The sequence below is a fragment of the Pipistrellus hanaki genome (assembly GCF_964339955.1).
Source record: "Pipistrellus hanaki genome assembly, chromosome: 5".
Lineage (NCBI taxonomy): Eukaryota > Metazoa > Chordata > Mammalia > Chiroptera > Vespertilionidae > Pipistrellus > Pipistrellus hanaki.
The window spans coordinates 1,584,557-1,607,280 of record NC_140507.1 but is presented as its reverse complement, the minus strand read 5'-3'; the positions used below and the strand labels follow the sequence as shown (position 1 = coordinate 1,607,280).

Genomic DNA, 22,724 nt, shown 5'->3' with positions numbered 1-22,724 from the left:
CCCGGCCCCCAGCCCCGCCCACCGAGAGTCTGAGCCGAGGGCTGTCCCGGCCCGAGCTTCCCTGTCTCGGGGGGGGGGGGGGGGGGGGGGGGGAGGGGGGGGGGGCTCTGCGTGTTCAGGGGGCAGCCTCGGCCCCCTGGGCACCCTCCCCTCCCTCCAGCCGGCACTTGGCCTTGGGCGGGTGTCACGGCCACGGTCGCCTGGTCGGAGAGCTGCACCAGCCCGAGGGAGAGGCACCGCGTCCGAGCTGCGCTGCCTCCGCCACGGACACCGCCCGGCCCCTCACGCGGGGACGCGCTGGCATGAGGCTCAGGTTTCAGAGAGAAACGCCAGGGCTGCGGCTCGGGGTGCCCCCCCCCCCCCCCCGCCCCAGAATAATAAACTCCAGCTTTCCCCTCCGTGCACCGCTCCCCAGGAGAGCGCAGCGATGGGCTCAGCGGGGCTCGGGGCTCGGCCCAGGCCCAGGCCCGGGGCTTCGGCAGGAAGCGGCTGCAGAGGCCTGGCTGTGGCGGCCGTGGGGGCGGGGAGGAGGGGCGGGCAGGAGAGAGAGGCCGCCTCGGTCCAGCCCGGTTCCCGCAGGCAGCAGCGGGGACCAGCTCAGCTTTCCCAGAAAGACTGACGTTCAGCCCTTCCACATCGCGGAGAGCGTGGACACACACACAAAAGGCAGCAGCCTCCGTGTTCCCATCAGCCCGCTGAGCGACGGCCGAGGGCGGTGGAGGCCGCCCAGGTGCTCCCCGAAGCACATCTCAGCCCTCCTCCCCATCTCCCACCGCTCAGTGCGCACCGGAGAACACAGCCGCGTGGCACCCGGTGAGACCCTAACAGGCCCTGAGCGGTCAGGCTGCCGGCCGGCGTTTACATATTTCTTCTAACAGCTCTGCTCAGGGACAGAGTACGTACCTGACACTCACACGACGCTAGCGCGCAGCTTCCTAGTGTGTACAGCTGCTCGGCCGTCACCGCAGCCAGCGTCAGAGCGGTTACTGATGTAGAATAACTCAGAACACCCATCGCCCCGGGTTCCCTCCTGTCAGCTGGTCGGTCCTCACTGGGGAAAACAGTCCAGGAATTTCTTAGAGCTCCACTTCCCGGCTGTGTGATCCAACAATCGCGCCCCTAGGAATCTGCTCCAGACATAAAAGCACACGTCAAAGACACGTCGTGTGTGTTGACAGCAGACTCATTCACAAAACCCGGCGGGAAGCAGTCTGCATGTCTGTCGGTTAGTGAAACTGACTTTACAAAGCCGAGTTACAGCCACACAGTCAAGCTCTCTCTCCCTCTTAAATATATACATTTTATTTTGTTTAAATGTATTTTTATTGATTTCAAAGAGGAAGGGAGAGGAGAGATAGAAACATCTATGAGGAGAATCACGGATCGGCTGCCTCCTGCACGCTCTCTGTGGGGGATGGACCCCAAAACTGGGGCATGTGTCCTAAGAGGGAATCGAACCGTGTCTTCCTGGTTCATAGGTCGACACTCAACCACTGCGCCACACCGGCTGGGCCAGCCCGCTCAGCGATGCCGGGGGACGGACTGCTGACAGACACAGTACAGATGAATCCACCCCTGGGCGTGGCCAGAGGCACCAGACACACAGGACCCGGTGCCCCTCGTTCTGGGCATGAGACCGGGGCAGAAACGGGGAGCCATGGTGAGAAGGCACATGGGCACCCTTCCTCGGAGGCCCTGGGGTACCTCCCCCGCCCCCCAAAAAACAATGCCTTCAGGCCGGCAGCCTCAGCTCCCCCCTTCCAGAAACCGGGATGGGGAGGACGGAGCGCGCAGGCAGGCAGGCAGGCAGTAGGGTGTGTCCTGGTGGCTCACACTCCCCAGGCCTGGCTTTATGACTTTCGGGTTTTGAAGGCGGTTAGAGACGCGCTCCTGGTTCGGCGCTGCCAGGGACTCAGAGGCTTGGTGTGGGTCCGAGCTCACGGAAGCTGCTGGTGAAACATTAGCCAGGCCGCCCGGGCAGATCCCCGCCCCGGCAGCTCCTCTGCCCAGTTTGCTGTGTCATCATCTGTGCGAGCCCACGTTTACCCAGCACGCACCGGGCCTGTGGGCGTGAAGGGCGTGGTGAGAGCCAGGCCCCACCTCGGGGACACTGGGTGCTGCGTTGGCTCCGCCCCCTGCCACTCACAGATGGTCAAAGGTCACGGAGGTCGGAAGGTTCAACCTTAACTTAGAACCAAAACCTAAAGTACCGCCAGCCTGCCCCGTGTGGCTCCGCGGCTGAGCGCTGGCCTACGGACCAGGAGGCCACAGCTGGATGCCCAGGTTGTGGGTTCGATCCCCAGGGTGGGTGTGCAGAGGCAGCCAATCCATGGTTCTTTCTCATCATTGATGTTTCTCTCTCCCTCTCCCTCTCCCTCTCTGACATTAATAAAAAATGTAGCCCAAACCGGTTTGGCTCAATGGATAGAGCGTCGGCCTGCGGACCAAAAGGTCCGAGGTTCGATTCTGGTCAAGGGCATGTGGTTGCAGGCACATCCCCAGTAGGGGGTGTGCAAGAGGCAAGCTGATGGATGATTCTCTCTCATCGATGTTTCTCTCTATCCCTCTCTCTTCCTCTCTGTAAAAAATCAATAAAATATATTTAAAAAACAAAAATATAAAATAAAATAAAAAATGTGTATTTTCAAAAACACGCTGGTGGCTCTGTCTCCGTGCCTGCTCATGGGCACCTCACACTGAGCCCACAGCCCAGCGGCCGAGGGGCCGCGAAGGGCCATGCCGCTGCCGGCCGCGTGTGCCCCGCCGGGGCCTCTCCCAGCGTGCCAGCGTCCCCGGTGGCTGGGGACTAGGAGCCTCCTGGGACGCAGGATGTCATGGCCAAGCCCCAGGAAGTTGAGGCGAACGGGGAGGGTGGTCACCCTGAGCTGCGGCCTCCGCTCGCACACGGGGGGGGGGGGGGGGGGGGGGGGGCGGGGGGGGGGCAGTCACAGCGCGGCCACCATGGCCTCACGGGAGGCAGACAAACAGCCCCTGTTGGAAGTGTCCTCTAGGCTCAACGCCTCCCAGGCAGGAGGGGGGGGGGGGCTGAGTGAATGGGGGGCAGGGGGTGGGCTGAGTGAATGGGGGGCGGGGGGGGGGCTGAGTGAATGGGGGGTGGGCTGAGTGAATGGGGGGCAGGGGGGGTGGGCTGAGTGAATGGGGGGTGGGGAGGGGGTGGGCTGAGTGAATGGGGGGTGGGGGGTGGGCTGAGTGAATGGGGGGCAGGGGGTGGGCTGAGTGAATGGGGCAGGGGGTGGGCTGAGTGAATGGGGGGCAGGGGGTGGGCTGAGTGAATTGGGGTGGGCTGAGTGAATGGGGGTGGGCTGAGTGAATGGGGGGCAGGGGGGGGCTGAGTGAATGGGGGAGCAGCGTGGACAGGGGAGGCTGCTGGGGTCGTGCCCTTAGGTGCTGCCTCACTGCCACGGGCCTGCTAGGCGAACGCTGGCTAGGCAGGATTTCCAATCCCGGAAGCTGGGATGCCGACTCGCTGACCCCCAGCTCGCTGCTCCCTTTATGGACATGAGACACGTGAGCAGAGGCCACCATGGCTCAGCCGTGAGCGCACCAGCCATGCTCAAGGACACGCACCTGGCTGCAGGCTCGATCCCCGCCCCTACCCGAGATGCATGTGGGAGACAACCAATCAATGTTTCTCTCTCTTCCCTCATTCATTCTCCCTCCCCTCCTCCCCCTGCAAAAACCAAGGGGGGCCCTGCCAGCTTGGCTCAGGGGCTGAGCGTCGACCTATGAACCAGGAGGTCATGGTTCAATTCCTGGTCGGGCACAGGCCCGGGCTGCAGGCTCATTCCTAGTGTGGGTCGTGCAGGAGGCAGCCAACCCATGGTCCTCTCTCATCATTGATGTTCCTACCCCCCTCTCCCTCCTCTCGGCCATCAATAAAAAGCATATAAAAATAAAATTAAAATCAAGGGGAAAACATCCTCAATCCTTAAAGATTAATTTTTTTTTTTAAGAGAGGTAACATGATGTCTTCTGGATTTTTCTCTTCTTGATTAACAGCTTGTAAGACTGGCTGGCCAGCTTTTCTCGTGAGGAGTTAACACCGCTGTGGAGGGGGGTGGGTAGGGGAGCTGGGCTGGTGTGTCACCTGCATACCGCGGCCCGCACACCGCGTCCGCCGGGCAGCCCGTGTGCGCAGGAGACCACACCCCGCCCCCGGCCTGAGGCGGGCTGCAAGCCTCCCTCAAACCCCACTCCCTCCCCCGGATACAGATTCCCGAGTGGGGAGCCTGCTCCCCTCTCCCTCTGGAGACAGGGCGGGGCTGACTGGCACTAGAGCAGAAGGGAGACAGCCCTCCCCCCTGAGAGTTCCCTGGGCTCGTCTGCATTGTCTTCCGTTTGGGGCGCTGACCATTCCCGGGGAACTCCCAGGTGGGTCTCCTTTTCTTTTTTCCTTTGTATTTTTACTGATTTCAGAGGAAGGGAGGAGGGAGAGAGAAAAGCATCAGTGATGAGAATCATCGATCGGCTGCCCCCTGCAGGCCCCACTGGGGATGGAGCCTGCAACCCGGGCCTGTGCCCTCACCGGGAATCCAACCGTGACCTCCTGGTTCAGAGGCCAATGCTCAACCACCGCCAGCAGATTTTAGCAGAAAGGACCGAGAGCAAGCTGTTAGCTGGTAACTGTAGGGGCAGCAACTACATGAAGTGGGTGCGAACCCTGGGGCTGGGAGGGGACAGTGAGGCTGGAGCCATCGCAACAGGAAAGGCCTGTGGACAGGACCGGGCTGGCCGGGGCGGAGGGCCTGGGAGCCGTGTCTGTTAGGAAAGCAGCTGTCGGGCGGGCGCAGGGACGACGCTGGCTGGGAGAGCTCACAGGAACTGGAGCAGGTGGGGACCCCAAGGGGAGAAACTGGGGGGGCCCTAGTCCCCTCCCGCCTCCCAGGCTGGGTCTAGCGCCACCTCCTGGCACCTCCTAAGTCCAGCCTGACACCATAGAGCCGCTTTGGAGGGGGTGGGGAGCCTGAGGCCCTAACCCCTTAGGGCCCACCTTCCCTGCTCCCATCATTCCCTCCCCCGGGGAAACCGAGGCCAACTCTGGTGCTGTTTTTCTTTTTTTCTAATCCTCACCAAGGCTATTTCCGCACTGATCCTTAGAGAGGAAAGGAGGGGGAGAGACAGAGAAAAACCAGTGTGAGACTCATCCATTGGTTGCCTTCTGCATGCGCCCGACTGGGATTTGGACCACAAAATCACAAAAAAAACAAAAAACGGTAGCACGGGAGTGTCAGAGGGTGGTTCCAATTTGTTAAACTTCATCTTGAAAAGGACACTTTTGGTTATAATAGAAATGCCACACACACTCCGTGCAGGAAACCAGGAAGAAAACGAGTAAAAGGATCGAATACACACAGAATCCCCGCCAGCTGCTCCCACTAGTCCGGTGCCACTGCTCGTGTTCTGTCTCCGCTCCGTGACACGTGTGTCCTGTCTCCGCTCCCCGGGACACGTGTGTCCTGTCACAAGCCGGGCGGACAGCGCTGCACACACGGCACCGTGTCAGCTGCTCTGGCAGAACTGGCGCTTCGGCTCCGGAGGGGCTCCGGGCAGGGGGAGTCAAACCCCCAGGCCCACCTTCCTCACACCCCATGGCTGAGTCCCGGGTGGGCTCAGAGGTCAGCATCCTCAGGGAACGGAAGTCCGTGCAGAGACGGGGGTGGAGGCGGGAGGGGTGAGCGTGTGGGGAGGGGGGATGTCTCTGAATTGTTTTGGGGGGCCCTGAGCACGGACCTGTGCGGCAAACTGCAAGGCAAACGGCACAGCAGTGCAGTTCTCGGTGGGTTTTGGTCGAGCCCGGCCCGCTGCCTGGCACCCGGGGAACAGCAGTGGGCAGCTGCTGCGGTGCCCGAGTTGCCTACCTCCCCGGTGACGGAGCCTCAGGAGGCAGCCCCGCCGTGATTAGAGTCCTCTCTGGCACCAGCGCCATTTTACTTCATTAGAAACCCAGCTCCCACCTGCAGAGTGCTTCCTGGCTGCCAGGGCGGGACAGTCTGGCCAGGGTGAGGGGCGGGCGTACCTGCCCCTGAAGCCGAGTCCAGGCAGTAGGTTCTGTGAACCCGTGAGGGCAGCGGGCAGCGCCAACCTCACGTCAGGCCCTGCAGCTCCAGCCTTGGGTTTGTTTCTCGGTGGGAGGCTGTGCCCTCTGGGGCTGGAGCACCGCGCTGACCACCAGAGAGGACGCCACTGCCCCGCCCTCCTGTGTCTGTGCCCGCCTGTCCCCAGGCCGGCAGGCAGGTCCACACCCGAGCACAGGCCCTCCCCGTCCCCTCCGGCCGGGCCAAGGGCGATGCCTTCGCGACGAACCTCGGGGTGTGGACCCACCTGCTCTCTAAGCTCAGGCTTTGCCCAGGTTTGGATGTTCTGCTTATTTGTGTTAAAAATTACGGGTTCAGTGAAACTGGTGTGGCTCCGTGGATAGAGCGTCGGCCTCTGGACTGAAAGTTACGGGTTCGGCGAAACCGGTGTGGCTCAGTGGATAGAGCGTCAGCCTCTGGACTGAAAGGTCCCAGGTTCGATTCCAGTCAAGGGCATGTACCTTGGTTGTGGGTACATCCCCAGTGGGGGGGTGCAGGAGGCAGCTGATCGATGTTTCTAACTCTCTAATCCTCTCCCTTTCTCTCTGTAAAAAATCAATAAAATATGTTTTAAAAAAATGAAGGGTTCATGGAAGAGAATGTGCTTCCACGTGGAGCCGTAACGACCTAGATAGACCGAGCCTTGTGCCTGAAGGATCCCAGCAACCGCTCTCCGTGAGCAATCCCAGCAGGCCGCCCACAGCGGAGGGCCCGGGGCACAGGTCTTCAGGGAAGTGATGGCTGGCTCTTCTGTTTGAAAAGAGAAGCCAAACCTCATCCTTGAAGATGAGTGATAACGCCGTATCACAGGTTAACGCACAGCAGCGACACGGGGGAAAACGAGACAAAGGGGTTGTGGTTCAAGGTTATGTCTGAGGAGGACGAGAAATGGGCCTTTTGCTTTCTCTCCCAGCCTCCTGGTGAGCATCTCCTTAACACACGCTCACCTGGGTCTTTGGTTCTAAAAGAAACCCGTTGGGGCTGCAGGCAGGGCCCCGGCCCCGGGCCCCTCCCAGCTCGCCCGCTGGGTGGCCGGCAGCTGCTCTCACTGTGAGTCTGGGAGGCGAGCGTCCTGTGAGTGTCACGCTGGCCAGGGCTGGGGGCTCTCTGCTCGGCCCCGGGCCCCTCTTCCTGCCGAGGAGAGGGTTAGTCTGACTCCTGTTCTGGCCTCTGAGTCACCACGGGGAGTGAGTAATGGGCGCTGCCTCCAGGTCCAGCAGCAGCCGGAGCCGGGCGGCCGGGCCTGTTCTGCACACGGAGCCTAACGGCGCCGGGCCGCTGGCGGGCACCCAGCCCTCAGGCCTGCAGGGCCTGGTCTTCGCCCGCCGCCCGCCACCCGCCCACCGGAGGGGCCTGGGAAGGTCCCGGGGCCGGGGCTGCAGGCGCCCAGGCTGGGCTGGGGCCCGGAGACTCCCGTCTTCCTCTGAGAAGTCGCAGACAAGAGCTGAGGCGCGGGGACACGGCTCCCCAGGGAGGGCTCCTCCCAGCAGGCGCCAGGGCGCTGGGCCTCCGAGACCCTGACCGGGAGGAGAATGCTGGCCAGTGACGGGCGGGGCTCAGGCTCCGGGGCGCAGGGGGTTAAACGAGAAGGAAACAGCCAGCAGCCCCGGGGGGAACCTTTCCCTGTGCGGGGCGCGGCTCAGGCCCCCGGAGTGAAGATCTGTCTTTGGTTCCCTCTCTCATCAATACACCCACCAAGGCCGATCACACACCCGCCCACTGACCGCAGTGCGCCTGAGCAGGGGCCGGCAAGGCCATGGACAGCTGCGGTGCTGGTCTGTCTGCCGCGGGCACACGCCTGTCTGGGTGCCGGCGTGTCCGTGTGCGCCCCTCCCCCGCCGGCCCGGGGTTTAGGTCGGTGCCCGCGGGGTTTCCCCGACGATGTAACCCCTTCCAGGGTTTCTGAGCGCGGGCCTGCAGGGGTTTAGGCCAGTGGTCGGCAAACTCATTCATCAGCAGAGCCAAATATCAACAGGACGACTGAAGTTTCTTTGGAGAGTCAAACTTTTTAAATTTAAACCACATAGGTAGGTACATTGTTATTAACGTAATTAGGGTCCTCCTAAGCTGGCCTTTGCTAAAAACTCAAGGGGCCAAAGAGCCGCATGTGGCCCGCGAGCCGCAGTTTGCCGACCACCGGATGAAGCGCTGGGGCCGGAGCGCGGCTTCCCGGACACGCACTCGCGCGGGGCGGCCGCAGGGCAGGCGCGGGCGGAGGACACCGGCGGGAAGTGCTGGTTCGCCCCGGTCCTTCCAGGAACGGCCGGGGCCGAGGGAGGAGCGCGGCGCCGCACAGGCCCCCGCCCCGCGCTCCGCCGTTCCCCGGCGGAACCTCCGCGACTCAGCCCGAGCGGGCGGGGCGGGAGCCGGGGAGCGGCCCGCCGGGCTCCCCGCCCGCCCTCCGCCGCTCGGAAACGGCCCGAGCACCGTGCGCGGACCGGGAACCGGAACTGGCCTCGGGTCCGGAGGCCCCCGGGCCGCCCCCCATCCTGCCCGCCCCTCCCCGCCCCCCGCCGGCCCCGCCCGCCCGGGAGCGCGGACTCAGTCACCGGCAGCACCGCCGCCGCCCGGCTCGGCCCACGTGGGCTGCGGAGGCCGCTCCGGGCCCTCCGGCCCCGCCAGCCGGGACCCCCGCCGCCGGGACCCCCGCCGCCGCCCGGCGGAGGCGCCGCTTCCCGAGGACGCCCGCCCCCGCCCGCGCCGCCCAGACCGGAAGACCGGCGGGCGCGCTGTGCGCAGGCGCGCTGGGTGGCGCGGCGCCCGGGAGCCGCCAGGGGGCGCCGGGGCCGTGGGGGAGGGGAGGCCGCCCGCCGGGGCCGGACCACGTGCGCACCACGTGGCGCCGGGCAGCCCGGACCGCGGCGGGACCGCCAGGCCGGCCCGGCCGCGCCGTCAGCAGCCGCGAAGGCGAAGGGCTCGGTCTCCCCGCCGGCGGCCCCGCTGACCTCTGACCTCCGACCCCCCTACCTTAGGGTTTACCTCAGGCCGCCGCGACCTCGCTGTGTGTTTATAAACAGAACCCCCGGCGGGGCCCAAACCCCGGATCGCGGACTGACACTCGGTCGGAGCGGAGTCTTCCGCGCCCGGTTCCCAACGCGCATGCGCCCCGCCCCGCCGGCTCCGGCGCGTGCGCAGAGCGGCCAGGGCGGGGCCGCGGCCGGGAGGGGCCGGGAAGGGCGGTGGCCGCGAAGGCAGGATGCGGTGACCCCGCCGCCCGCCCGCCCCGGCCTCACCCTCCCGGCCTGTGACCCCGGGGACCGCCTGTGAGGTGGGGCCGAGACTCGCCCCAGCTGCCGCCCGGTCCCTGTCCCCGGGGACCGCCGCGCCCCTGCCCGGGAGGCCCTGAGCCCCGGTGCCGCGGGGCACCCGCAGTGGGCGCGGCCACCCTGAGGCAGGGGTCCGCTGGGTGCGGCCTTCTGGCCCTGGAAGGCGGGGAGCAGGAGAAAGGCCCGGGGGGGACGCCGCTCCCGGACATGAGGCTCCGCAGGGTCCCCCAGAAGGCCCGGCCCTACCCGGCCCCTCGCCCTGCCGGCCTCCCCTTGGGCCCGGAGCGCACCAGCAGGGCCCTCGCTGTCCCTCCGTTTCCTGAGGGGTCCTGCGCGGTCACGCCAGGCTGGGCAAGCGGTCAGGGGGTGCCCACGCTGACGTCACGCCAGGCTCCGCGGGGTCAGGCGGTCAGGGGGTGCCCACGCTGACGTCACGCCAGGCTCCGCAGGGGCAGGGGAAGAGAGACAGGCAGGCGGAGACCCCTCTCCAGGCTCCGTGTCTGGCACAGGCAGAGCCACAAACCAGCCACGGGGCCTGGGCGGTGGGGATGGGGGTCTGACCCCCCAGGCGACCCCCGAGGGCGCTGAGGGCCCTGGAGCCAGCGGCCATGCAGACTGGGAGGCGGGCGGAGCGGGGAACCAGGCAGAGGCCAGAGGCAGGGGGTGTTTGAGGAGCAGAAAAGACCAGGTGGGGCGTCCGGGCGGGTTTAAGGTGAGGGCAGAGACGGGCCCTCTCGCCAACAGGGCTCGTCAATGCGCCAGGGTCCGCTTAGTGTCTGCGGCCATGCTGGGATCCTGGGGCGGCTCCTCGGAGGCCGGTGGGGGCTGGACGCCCGGTTGGCCCGTGCACTGGGCAGGCGGGCGATGCTGCCCTCAGCGGGAAGCGTCCACCGTGGCCTCGGCCTGCTGGGCGGACCTGCCGGAGGCTCCAGGCAGAAACTACGTGGTCCTTGGGCCGCACCTCAAGGTCACGCGGTCCCACGCCCATGTTTGTGAGCTGCAGGTGAAGGACACGGGACACAGACCGCCCTCGGGGGGAGCCGTGTGTGAGAATCGCTGCAGGGACCTGGGTCTTGGTGCAGAGGGAGACGGTGGTGCGTGAAGGCCAGGGATGGCCCCGGGTCCGGGCAGAGAGGGACCGAGTGGCCCAGAGCCCGCCCCACGGCCTTCCTCCCCTCCCCTGTCCAGCCTGGCCCGGCCCTCCCAGGGCTCGCGGTGCCCAGAGCCCCTCAGAGAGGCCCAGGGGGCGCTGCTCCCCTAAAGCACCGCCAGCCTCTGCTCCAGACCCTGCAGGCCTCCCGCCGGCTGGCCCTCCCGGCTCCGCTGGGCCCATGGTGGCCTCGCCCACACCCAGCCCGGCTCCTCTCCTCAATGCCTTGTCTGGGCCGAGCCCACAGGGGGCGGCAGTGCGTCCCGGAGCCAGGCGGTGGACCTTCTCAGCGCTCACTGGGCAGGGTGACCTCGGTCTCCCCACCTGCTGCTCGCTGAGCCCTGTGACTCCCTCATACGCGTGGACGTGAACACGGCCCTCACGGCGCCAGGCCACGTCTCAGGTGGACACAGAGCTGCAGACAGCGCTGTCCACAGCCCGTGCCCCCCACTGTCTCCCGTCTCGTCCAGGGCGAGGGTGAGAAGTGCCAGGCTCTGGGCGCCCCCAGCTGTGAGGAGCCCTCGGGGAACGGCTGGTCCACCTCACCTCGTCTCCAGGGCGACGGCCAGAGAGCTGCCGGCACTGGGGCCACTCATGGGCCGAGGAGGGGATGGAGCCGGAGGGAGAGGCGGCTTCAGGAGGAGGAGCCCTGCCCGGGTCCGAGGGGCCGTGGCCTGGGACCAGAGGGCCCGCCCTTGAGTGGTGCCCCGTCCCCCTTCTGGACCCGGCTTTAGGATGGAGCCCTTTGGGGGGGTGAGGGTGGGTGTCCACAGGTGTCCTCACCGCAGCGGCAGGTTGGGAGGTCCAGTTGGGACGTGGGTGCTGAGGACCGGACAGGACAAGCCCCTGGTCCCGGAATTCCTGGGACTCGTGCCCTGCCTGGAGCTGGGAGATGGCGGAGCCCCCGGGCTGTGAGGGGCAGCGGTGTGAGGATGTGCACCTCGGGGTTCCCTTGTGCCACCCCCAGTTCGGCTCCGTTTCTACAATTGTGCCGTCCGGGCGGGGCTCCCCAAGGTCGGGTCTGCGTTTCCCCGGTGACGAATGACGCTGCTCACAGGCTCCTGGCTGTTTGTATATCTTCCCCAGAGAAAAGAACTCTAGTAAATGTTAATAAAGAGACGAGTAAAACGCGATAGAATATTGATGAGCAAGCTCTCCAGCTGTTTTATGGGCTCGCCTGGGGAGCAGACACCCCGATCTGCAGGTCGCACGCAGTGCAGGGAAACGGGGGCCCCAGGGACCCCAGGGCAGCAGTTTTAAAAAGCCCGCAGGTGGTTGGACGTGGGCATCGGCCTGAGGGCCGGCCGTTCCTGGGCCTCGCGTCACCGGGAAACGGGTTTAAACACAGACCCTGGGCTGGGAGGTGGCGGCTGAGCCTGTGCCTTTCAGAAGGCCGGGCGATGCCGGGCGGTGCCGGGGCTGCCACCTGAGCATCGTGGGCACAACCTCCTCTGGAGCTGTGGCCACACCCAGAATGCCAGCACCACCCTGCGCAGCACCAGCCCAGCCGCACCCCCAGGCCCGGCCCGGCCTGGGGGCTGCAGCCACCTCCCCCCAGGCACCGGCCGGGGCGCTCCCCCGTCCCGCAGCTCCAGCTGGACGGGCAGCAGGTGGCGCCCCCGCACCGCTGGGGGATCAGTGGTGAGAGCTGCTCCGGGCGCTGGCCTTTGTGGGATCAGAATCCCCGCCAGAGGGCAGCGAGTCTCCAGCCAAGTCTGCGCTCCCAGGCCTGGAGCGCGGGCGCCCTGGAGGGGGCAGTGCAGGACGGGAGTGGACCGGCGGTGGACACGCAGCCGCCCTCCCTGCCCGGGGTCCCCCAGGCTCCGGGGAAGGGGGAGTGTGAGCCGCTCAGCAGCTCTCCCCGGCGACCTTCCCCAAGGCGATGGATGGGCACCACAGGGGGGGGGAGGGAGGGGAGGAGGTTCTGTTTTGGGGAGAATGTTCACGCAGCCATTTGGTCACATGTATTTTTATTTTTTTAAATATATTTTATTGACTTTTTACGGAGAGGACGAGAGAGGGATAGTTAGAAACATCGATGAGAGAGAAACATCGATCAGCTGCCTCTTGCACACCCCCCACTGGGGATCTGCCCTGCCCCCGGGGAGTCTGTGACACCTGACTTGGTTGGCATGTGACACGTGACTGCCCTCTGGTGGGCGATCATGGAAACGCAGGCACAGTCCTGGATGCTCAGCATGGAGACGGAGCTGAGGCTGGTGCCTCTGGCGGGCGACCCCCCCCCCCAACCCAGCGTGGCAGCCACGCCCGGGGCGCTCCACCTGCCCCCACGCACGGGGGTGACGGGAGGGGGGGCCCGAGGAGGCCCATAAAGCTCAGAGTCCGGGCCAGCAGCCGCGAGCAGAGCCCTACAAAGGCCGAGCCCCCGCGGCCCGCCCCCCAGACGCCGTCTCAGGGTGTGGGGTCCGTGGCCCTTTCCCACCCATGGTTTCCCGTGTGTCCTGCTGCTCGGGGACCCCGTGCGTCTCCTGTTCCCGCCGCAGAAGAGGCACCTCCCCCTCCCCCTCGGGGCCCAGCGGGATCGGGGGAGCCTCGTGCATGCCCCCCAGGGCGCGGTGGTGAGGATCAGAGGGAAGACGGTGTGAAAGGCTCAGAAAGGAGCAAGGCTCAGGCAGGGAACCTGCTGCGGGTGAAGCTGAGGGGGGCGGGGGAGGGTGCTGCTCTCCCCTGGGGCCCCGCGCCCAGGCCTCCCGCTCCTCTGGCTGAGCTGGCACTGCTGCTCCCGGGACCACCGCTCCTGCCGCTCGGCTCTGGCTGGGTGTGCCCGGGGGCCTCCCACGGGGCCCCCCCCGCCCCCTGCCCCCCGCCCCCCGCCCCCCGCCCCGGTAATGAACCGCCAGCTCCTCCCGGCCACGGAGGGTGAGGATGTGGGGCAGCCGCCATGAGGACGAGGCAGTGTCCTCTCACAGACGAGAGGGCGCTGCCCCGACCGCCGATCTCCCATCAGAATCATTCGCTGAGTGCGCGCCGTGTCTGCGGAAGGACCGGCGGGCCCTGCGGCCGGAGTGGCACCCAGGCCCAGGACAAGGACCGCGGGCAGACCGGGGCAGAGCCAGCGCTGCTACCCGGACGGGTCCTAAGGGCCCGACGAGACAGGGGCAGGCGTGTTTGGTGGGGGAATAGCACGGGCAGGACCCGAGGCCGGGAAGTGCAGGAGTTTGGGGTTTGGGATCCCGGGGGGCTGGGCCGTAGCTCGCCCGCGGAGTGGGGGCACCGGGATCTGGCCGAGTGGAGTCTGGACGCTGTGGGCGACTCTCGCTCCCTCCCCCGAGCTTGCTCAGGAAGCAGGCGCGGAGTCAGGGGCACGGACTCCGAAGGGCCTCCTTCACACCGGCCAGGCTGAGTTGAGCCCAAGAGCCACACAGCCGCCTGCTGCGCGCGCGACCTGCCCCCTCCCCTCGGCCTCAGGCCCGGCCGGCGTCCTGCCTGGCGGCTGCCTGTCACCCTGTCCAGCAGCTCGGCGTCCGGGAGCGCTCCTGGCTCGGATTACAGCAGATCGCCGAGTTTCTGTACGCTCACAGCGGAGTGAGGAGGCAGGGTCACCTTCCCCGCCGCCCCTGGCAAAGACAGGGGCCCCACCCGCTCCCCGACCTCGGGGCGCCCGCGCCTCACTGCTCACCCAGGCCGCGCCCGGTGCAGAGACTGGAAGGGAAATACACCTAGAACCCCCCACGGAAATAGAAGCACTGCCCCTCCCGCCTCTGCTCTCGGGATAAACAACTGCTGCTAATTTCTTGATAACCATCTTGCGGTTTTAAGAAATACGCCCACACCCACACGCCCATAAATTACACACACTTACGGGCTGCCACTGATTTATGGACGGCTCTAAAATTACATCGCTGTGTAAAATTACAAAACGCACGGATTTACAAAATTAGTGGCAGGCTCATCAGCATAATCTGGCCTCCTTCTCTCTCGGCGATACATCAGGAGTCTCCTTGCATCCTAAACATTCTCCCTCAACGTTGGCTTTTATAGCCGCGGCCGCCGTGCGAGCGGCCGTTTTTCTGGTTCGGGGACCATCTCTCGTGCATTCCCTCTGCCCCAGGCCTGTTCCCAAGTCCTCCCGCGTTTAGTTCTCAGCTGCAACTCTTAAAATATGTATTTTTATTGATTCCAGAGAGGAATGGAGAGGGGGAGAGAGACACGCATGAGGAGAGAGAATCATCGATGGGCTGCCTCCTGCACACCCTCCACTGTGGACGGAGCCCGCAACCTGGGCACGTGCCCTGACCGGGAATCGAACCCTGACCTCCTGGATCGTAGGTCGACACACAACCACTGAGCCGGTCAGTTTGCGGGAAAGGTGGCTGATGGAGGCTCGGGGAGGCCGTGCTTCCTGCTCCTGGAGCTGAGCTCCCCCCGGCCCCCCGACGGGGCATGTTCTCCCGCAGCCCAGCTGCCTCTCCCGCACCGGTCAGTGGGAATGCCCCAGTGTTCTCCAAGCCATTCTCACTTCACAAGTGATCTAGATCATAAAAAGCCGTGGCCGGATGCCAGGACGGCCAAACAACTGGTCACCCGGAGATGTACTGATGGGTCCTGTGGCTGCGGCGGGTCTGAGTCCCAGGCAGCGGTGGGCAGGGCACGTGGGGGTGGCGGGGCTATGAGTGCAGCGGAGTGGCAGGTGTGCGGGGGGGCGAGGGGAGGTGGCAGGTGTGCAGGGGGGGTGGCAGGTGTGCGGGTGGGGGTGGGTGGGGCCGTGGGATTCCTGGGCTGGCCTCTAGTCTTCACGTTTGCAGAGCCGGCGGAGCTCTGAGGTTCAGGGACCATTCCCCCGTGAGCAATGCTGGAGTTCACAAGGAGGACCCTGGTGGGCGCGGCCACTGCCCCTGACGTGGACGTGGACGTGGACGGGACTGGTGGGTGGAGCGGCCGCCGGCCTCTGCCTAGAGGCCACTCTCCCTTCCTTCACCCCTCTCCGTGTGCTCTGCCTTCCAGATCTGTGTCCTTGTCTGTAATTACTTTAGAGCTGAAGGAGCTTGGTTTGTAAAGGGCGAGCCAGGCTCCCACGGGCTCTGGGGGAGACAGTGAGGGCGCCACCTAATGGACGGCCTCCCCTGCCCAGCTCCTCGAACCCCATCGCACCCACCCGCCTCCTCATCGCACCCACCCGCCTCCTCATCGCACCCACCCGCCTCCTCATCGCACCCACCCGCCTCCTCATCGCACCCACCCGCCTCCTCATCGCACCCACCCGCCTCCTCATCGCACCCACCCGCCTCCTCCGGGCGAGCAGGGCCATCTCCCGGCGTCCTGACGCTCAGACTCCCCCTTCGTTCCAGAGGAGCAGCTGCAGGGGCGGAGAGAGGCTGCGTTCCCGCTCCTCAGGACGCTTACCCGATCGTATTTACGGGATTATCGGACGTTTTAACACCCGGCCTCCCCCCTCGTGTCACAGCTCCTCCCTCCCTCCCGGGACTGAGCGTTTTATCGTTTTATGGTTTTCCCTCCAGCAGTTTGCGAGCAGGAAGTTATACCCTATTTGTATTTTTCTAGAAATTACCCTTCCTTGTTTTGCAATGTCTGGAATTCTTCCTTCTCTTTATTTTTTCCGAGGACGGTGAGGCCGATTACGTAACGTCACTCCCGCTTCCGGCCGCACCTGAGGCTGGGGCTGCGGGGTTTTTAGCTTCAGGCTCCCGGGAACCGTTGTTAGACAGTCTGCAGCCTGATTTATTAGACACGGTTTTCCTCCCCTCTATTCTCTCAGTGTTCTACACACTAAACTCGTGAGATGACGGCTCCACTTCATTTTCCCACATTGTGATCACTTGCATCTCATGTTGTCCACTTAGGTTTGTCACTTTTTAAAAATATACATTTTTTTGATTTTTTTACAGAGAGGAAGGGGGAGGGATAGAGAGTTAGAAACATCGATGAGCTGCCTCCTGCACACCCCCCACCAGGGATGTGCCTGCAACCAAGGTACATGCCCTTGACCGGAATCAAACCCGGGACCTTTCAGTCCACAGGCCAAAGCTCTATCCACTGAGCAACACCGGTTTCGGCAGATTCATCACTTCGGCTTGTTTTGCTAGAATAAGCCTTTAACTGAGTTGTTCAAATGAAAGTCTGAAAGTGTCTTCGTTTTGACCTCACACTTACAGGTTAGCTACGTTCCAAATTATTCCTAGCAACACTGCTGCCAGTGATGAGGGGAAACCAGTTAGGCTTTTGTCTCTTTGTGGGCAAATGTGCTCTCCCCTCTTTCCCCCCCACTTTGCAATCTTTTAGGATCCCCCCTCGTCCTCGACTGGGAATTCCCCATGGTGTCTGTATGTGCCGGTCCATTGCATCCCTTCGGACCAATTCTCAGTGAACTCATCCGCCCAATATGCGTCTCTGCTTCAGTCAGGGCAGTTCACTCTCAGATTGCTTTTCTCTCCTCTCTCCGCTCAGTTCTCTGGTGTGAAATTCATGCTGATGGCCTGTGGACTGGCTTGCTTTTTCAGGAAATAGTTCATGTTTAGCTGCTTCTATCGGCCATGTATCCATCTGTTGAGTTTTAAATTGAAACCCTCATAGTTTAAATTTCCGAGTCGTTCCTCGGTCCTTTCTCTTCATTCACGCCCCTTCCCCGTATCTCCTGGGGTCGCTCTAGGCCAGGGGTGGGGAACCTTTTCTGCTGAGGGCCATCTGAACATTTACAACATCATTCGAGGGCCGAACAAAATTATCCACTGGAAAACCAGCCTGCTGTATGTGATCAACATTTCATTAACTCACCCCGGAGGCCTCGGCAGGGCCAGGCCAAATGGGTTTGCAGGTCTCATATGGCCCGTGGGCCGGCTGTTCCCCACCCCCGCCTACGCACTGCTTTATCTGCGGCAACAAAATACCTTGTGGAAAACAGAAACCTGTCCGTGCTACCCAGTATTTCAGAGAGCTGGAAAACTAGGCAATCACGGTGGACCTTAACCTTGGTGAAGACACACACACACATACACACACACACAGTAACAGCCAGAAGGGATAGTACACTGAGTGGCTAGATTATGATGATTGAACGCACAATAATCTGGCCACTCAGTGTACATCCTATGTAATAAAAGGCTAATATGCAAATGGTCCCCTTGACCAAGAGTTCGACCAGCAGGCAGGCCGGCCAACTGCCCATGTCCCCTCCCCCTGGCCAGGCTGGCCGGACCTCACCCATGTATTAATCCATGCACTGCGCCTCTAATATACATACACACACACACACACACACACACACACTGAGTGGCCCCAGATTATTATGCGTTCATAGATCATCATCATCTGGCCACTCAGTGTATTTTAAAGACAGTAACTCCTTTCAAGGGAACAGTTCCCAACCTTGAGATTCACTTTAAACAGAAGCCACATGGGACTCACTCGATTCCCAAAAAAGGGACCAGCAGACAGGCGAGGGGGGGGGGGGGCGCGTGGGGAGCTCGCACAGCAGGCTGGGCGCCCGCACTGGGCTGCTCCTGCGGTGAAGCCAGGACGCTCGTCTTTGTTCAAAGAGAAACGGCCCAGAGGCAGCTCCTAAAGCGGATCCGGACGCAGCCTGGGATGGAGGCGGCAATCACAGGGCTATTTACGCGCAGCAGCTGGCTCGGCCATGTGGCTGGCTCACGTGGCAGAGAAGCGGGAGGAACATCAGTCACGTCCACGCCCTGGCAGTGCCGGGCGGCGTCGGTGAGGACCGAGGCCCGAGGCCCAGAGGCGAGGGCCGTGCAATCAGGACCCAGCGGCGCCTCCGGTGGCTGCTGTGCGTGTGTACGATGCGCGGGGAACTGGAAAACGTGCAAGTGTTCCTGGTGGCCCTGAATCCCTGTACGGTCTTATGGGGGATTTCTTGTTTGCTTTGACGCTTTTTAAAATATTTTAATTGATTTTTTTTGAGAGGAAGGGAGGGAGAGGGAGAGGGAGAGAAACATCAGTGATGAGAATGACCACCTGCTGGTCCAGGGGGTGATGCCCACAGCAGAGCCCACGGCCTGGGCGTGTCTGCTGGCAGAGCCAACAGGCTTTGTCCTCTTTAAAACGAGAACTGCTGCCGCGTTACAGGCTTTGTGCCTCATTTTGTTATATCTCCGTTGTGTTTTTTGTTAACTAATCAACAATGACAAGCTCTGGCTGGTGTTGCCTCAGTGGATAGAGTGTCTGCCTGCAGACTGAAGGGTTCCAGGTTTGATTCTGGTCACGGGTACATGCCCGGGTTGCGGGCTCGATCCCCAGTAGGGGGCGTGCAGGAGACAGCCGATCCATGATTCTCTCTTAGTTTGGATGTTTCTATCTCTTTCCTTCCTTCCCGCTCTGAAATCTATAAAAACACATTAAAAGATAAAAGCATGTGTATTCACACCTTTGTTCTCCTAAAGTTATTTCTCCCATAAATCTTTGTTTTTTAAAATTTAATTCATCATGGACTCTCACGTGGCTCTGTGCAGGTGCTTAGCAGGGATTCCACAACATCACACCGAACGAGAACCGAACACACAGCAAACACGCATCGAACACGCACCAAATATGCACCAAACACACAGCAAACATGCACCGAACACGCACCAAACACACAGCAAACACGCACCGAACACACGACGTGTGGGCTCTGCGTCCAGCCGAGGCTCCGGTGTACAGCCCACTCCCAGTGTTTCATTTTAGTGACACGCGTTTCAGGACCGAGCACCCCGTGTGGCCACCCGTGTCCGCTCGTTATACAAACATCCCGGTGGGTGTGCATCGTGGCTGACTGAGCTACGGGTTATTATCGCTGTCCACCTTTTAAGATGTGGCCACCAGCCCTGGCCGGCGTGGCTCGGTGGACAGAGTGTTGGCCTGGGGACCAAAGGGTCCTGGGTTCGATTCCAGTCAAGGGCACGTACCTCAATTGCAGGCTCCTCCCTGGCCTGGGCCCTGGTTGGGGCAAGTGCAGGAGGCAACTGATGGATGTGTTTCTCTCACATCGGTATTTCTCTCTGTCTTTCCCTCTCTCTTCCACTCTCCCTAAAAATCAATGGAAAAATATCCTCGGAGGAGGATTAAAAGGGGAAAAAAAAGCACAGAAAAAATGAAATGTGGCCACGAGGACATTTAAAGTGACGCCTGCCGCTGACGTGCAGCTTGAATCCCGCGGCCGCCGGACGAGCTGTGCGAGGACAGCGAGTGCGGGACGATGCGCACAGGTGGCGGACGGACTCCAGACGGAGACGCCGAGGCCGAGCCCACCGGGAAAGCTGCCTCCCCCGCCGCTGCCTGAGGCCGCGCAGGCGGCCCGGCCCCTCCGGTCCTCGGCACAAACGCCGACGCCCCACCGCCGAGCTGACCGCCCTCGGCCTCTCTGGCCGCCCGGCCCAGCGCTGGCCGTGCGGGCCGGGCCGTCCACGCAGGGGTGTGTGTGTGTGGGGGGGGGGGCGCTCAGACCAAGGCCTCCCCTCTGAGCTGTGAGCCGTGGAAGCCGGTCGCGGTGGGTGACGGCGGGTCCCGCGTGCAGTGGCCGGTGTGGGGACACCGTGTGGAGGGACGCTGCGGACAGGATGAGGGCTTGTCCCGGGATTGTGCTCCGTGGCGAGGCCCAGGGGGAGACGGCTGATGGAGGCCGAGCTGCTTTCACAGTCTCACACACAAGCCCCGTGAGCGCCCGGGCCGGGCCTTCTCGCCAAGAGGAGGTGCCGACCCGGAGAGCCGCGGCCTGGCCCGGAGCCGGACCCCGCGTGTCTCAGGAGCTGCCGGACCGTCCCCCTGGGCGGTGCCCTCCTCCCAGCCTCCCGTGGGGTTAGAGCCGCCGGGGGCACCGGGCAGCGCACACGCCTCAGGCCGCGCGGCTCCGCTCCGGCTTCTCCGGCCGTGGGCCTGCTCCCCCCCAGCGAGGGCGCGGGGACACTGGCTCTCGAAGCCGCTCAGGCCCAGTGCCGCTCAGAGAACATCACCCACACCGTCCCGCCCGGCCCCACACAGCCTCTTTGTCCACGTCCCCGCCCGGTGCCCGCTCACCAGGCCCTCCCCGCTGTCCCCACCCCCCGCCCGGTGCCCGCTCACCAGGCCCTCCCCGCTGTCCCCACCCCCCGCCCGGTGCCCACTCACCGGGCCCTCCCCGCTGTCCCCACCCCCCGCCCGGTGCCCACTCACCGGGCCCTCCCCGCTGTTCCCACCCCCCGCCCGGTGCCCACTCACCGGGCCCCTCCCCGCTGTCCCCGTCCCCGCCCGGTGCCCGCTCACCGGGCCCCTCCCTGCTGCCCCCGCCTGGTGCCCCCTCACCGGGCCCTCCCCGCTGTCCCTGCTCACCGGGCCCTCCCCCCCCTCACCGGGCCCCTCCCCGCTGTCCCCGTCCCCGCCCGGTGCCTGCTCACCGGGCCCCTCCCTGCTGCCCCCGCCCGGTGCCCCCTCACCGGGCCCTCCCCGCTGTCCCCGCCCCCCGCCCGGTGCCCCCTCACCGGGCCCCTCCCCGCTGTCCCTGTTCACCGGGCCCTCCCCCCCTCACCGGGCCCCTCCCCGCTGTCCCCGCCCCCCGCCCGGTGCCCCCTCACCGGGCCCCTCCCCGCTGTCCCCGCCCCCCGCCCGGTGCCCCCTCACCGGGCCCCTCCCGCTGTCCCTGTTCACCGGGCCCTCCCCCCCCTCACCGGGCCCCTCCCCGCTGTCCCTGCCCCCCGCCCGGTGCCTGCTCACCGGGCCCTCCCCGCTGTCCCCGCCCCCCGCCCGGTGCCTGCTCACCGGGCCCCTCCCTGCTGCCCCCGCCCGGTGCCCCCTCACCGGGCCCCTCCCCGCTGTCCCTGCTCACCGGGCCCTCCCCCCCCTCACCGGGCCCCTCCCCGCTGTCCCCATCCCCCGCCCGGTGCCCCCTCACCGGGCCCCTCCCCGCTGTCCCCGCCCGGTGCCCCCTCACCGGGCCCTTCCCCGCTGTCCCCGTCCACCCGCACACGGCACCGCAGCCCCAGACCCGCAGTGAGACACCCGCACGGGGCGGAGGAAGCAAGACTGTCACCACCCGCAGTGAATCCCGACGGCCCCGCCTGTAAACGCACAGGAGGACAGAGAACCCAGCGCGGCTCCAGGAACCCAGGCATCGTACGCCCCAGCGAGGAGCCACCAGGGGCCTGTCCTCAGGGGGGACAGTCACAGGAGGGGCCACCAGGGGCCTGTCCTCAGGGGGACAGTCACAGGAGGGGCCACCAGGGGCCTGTCCTCAGGGGGGACAGTCACAGGAGGGGCCGCCAGGGGCCTGTCCTCAGGGGGACAGTCACAGGAGGGGCCGCCAGGGGCCTGTCCTCGGGGGGACAGTCACAGAGGGGCCGCCAGGGCCTGTCCTCGGGGGGACAGTCACAGGAGGGGCCGCCAGGGGCCTGTCCTCAGGGGGACAGTCACAGGAGGGGCCACCAGGGGCCTGTCCTCAGGGGGACAGTCACAGGAGGGGCCGCCAGGGGCCTGTCCTCGGGGGCAGTCACTGACACAGCGGGCGCCGGGCGCTGTCCCTGGTGCTGAAGACGCAGCCGGCGCCACAGCAGCACCTGCTGGGCCTCAGGGCGGAGCCAGAGGAGGAGCAGCACAGCTAGGGGGGGTGGAGGAGTGTTTGGGTGGGGGGGACCTAATGGCCTCAGGGCGGCGGGGCGGCCTCTTTTCGGGGTAAATGTCACAGCGCAGGGGGCTCCCCGTTAACCTCCCACCACAGGCGGTCCCAGCGACGGAGGGCGCACGCCCCGGCCAGTGACCGCACTCGCTCCCCTGAACGCGGAGGCCGGGTGGCGAGCCGGCCGGAGCTCAGGGCAGAGCCGGCCGGAGCCCCGGGCAGAGCCGCCGGAGCCCCGGGCAAAGCCAGCTGGAGCCCCGGGCAGAGCCGGCTGGTGGGGAGGCCGTGGGCGGTGGCTCAGGACCCAGTGCAGCCCCCACTCCGGGCTGGGGCCCCGGCCGCCTCCTCCTGCACCCGCTCCTCCCCGGAGGCCCCGGCCCCGGCCCCGCTCTCAGCCTCGGCGCCCGCAGGGCCACGCCAGGTGGGGGGGTGCAGACTGACGCTCAGTTAGTGAGGGAGACGGACGGGTCTTACCTCTGGCGGCTGCGCCACCGCGTCGGAGCGTCCGGAGCAGGGGAGTGGCCACCACAGGCCCGCGCCCCCTCCCGCTCCCCGCACGCCGCCCGGAGCCTCCGGCCGCACTGCCCGCGGCGCCTGGGCCGAGGCCGATGGGCGCCGGGCGCAGCTGAAAGGCCGCCCGTGATTCCAGACGCAGC

The 22,724-nt window shown here is 64.9% G+C and overlaps 2 protein-coding genes across 2 annotated transcripts in view; both read right to left on the bottom strand.

Moving 5' to 3' along the window:
• AP5Z1 (adaptor related protein complex 5 subunit zeta 1) overlaps window positions 1-22,724 on the bottom strand; it is an 84,466-nt gene that overhangs the window by 39,667 nt on the left and 22,075 nt on the right. The gene's annotated exons all lie outside the window — the stretch shown is intronic.
• Window positions 21,863-22,724, bottom strand: part of SDK1 (sidekick cell adhesion molecule 1) — a gene marked incomplete at its 3' end in the record, with an annotated part of 423,357 nt that continues 422,495 nt past the window's right edge. Inside the window, 1 exon segment of the mRNA XM_084883883.1 lies at window positions 21,863-22,050. Within this exon segment, the coding sequence (XP_084740009.1) occupies window positions 21,863-22,050 (188 nt within the window).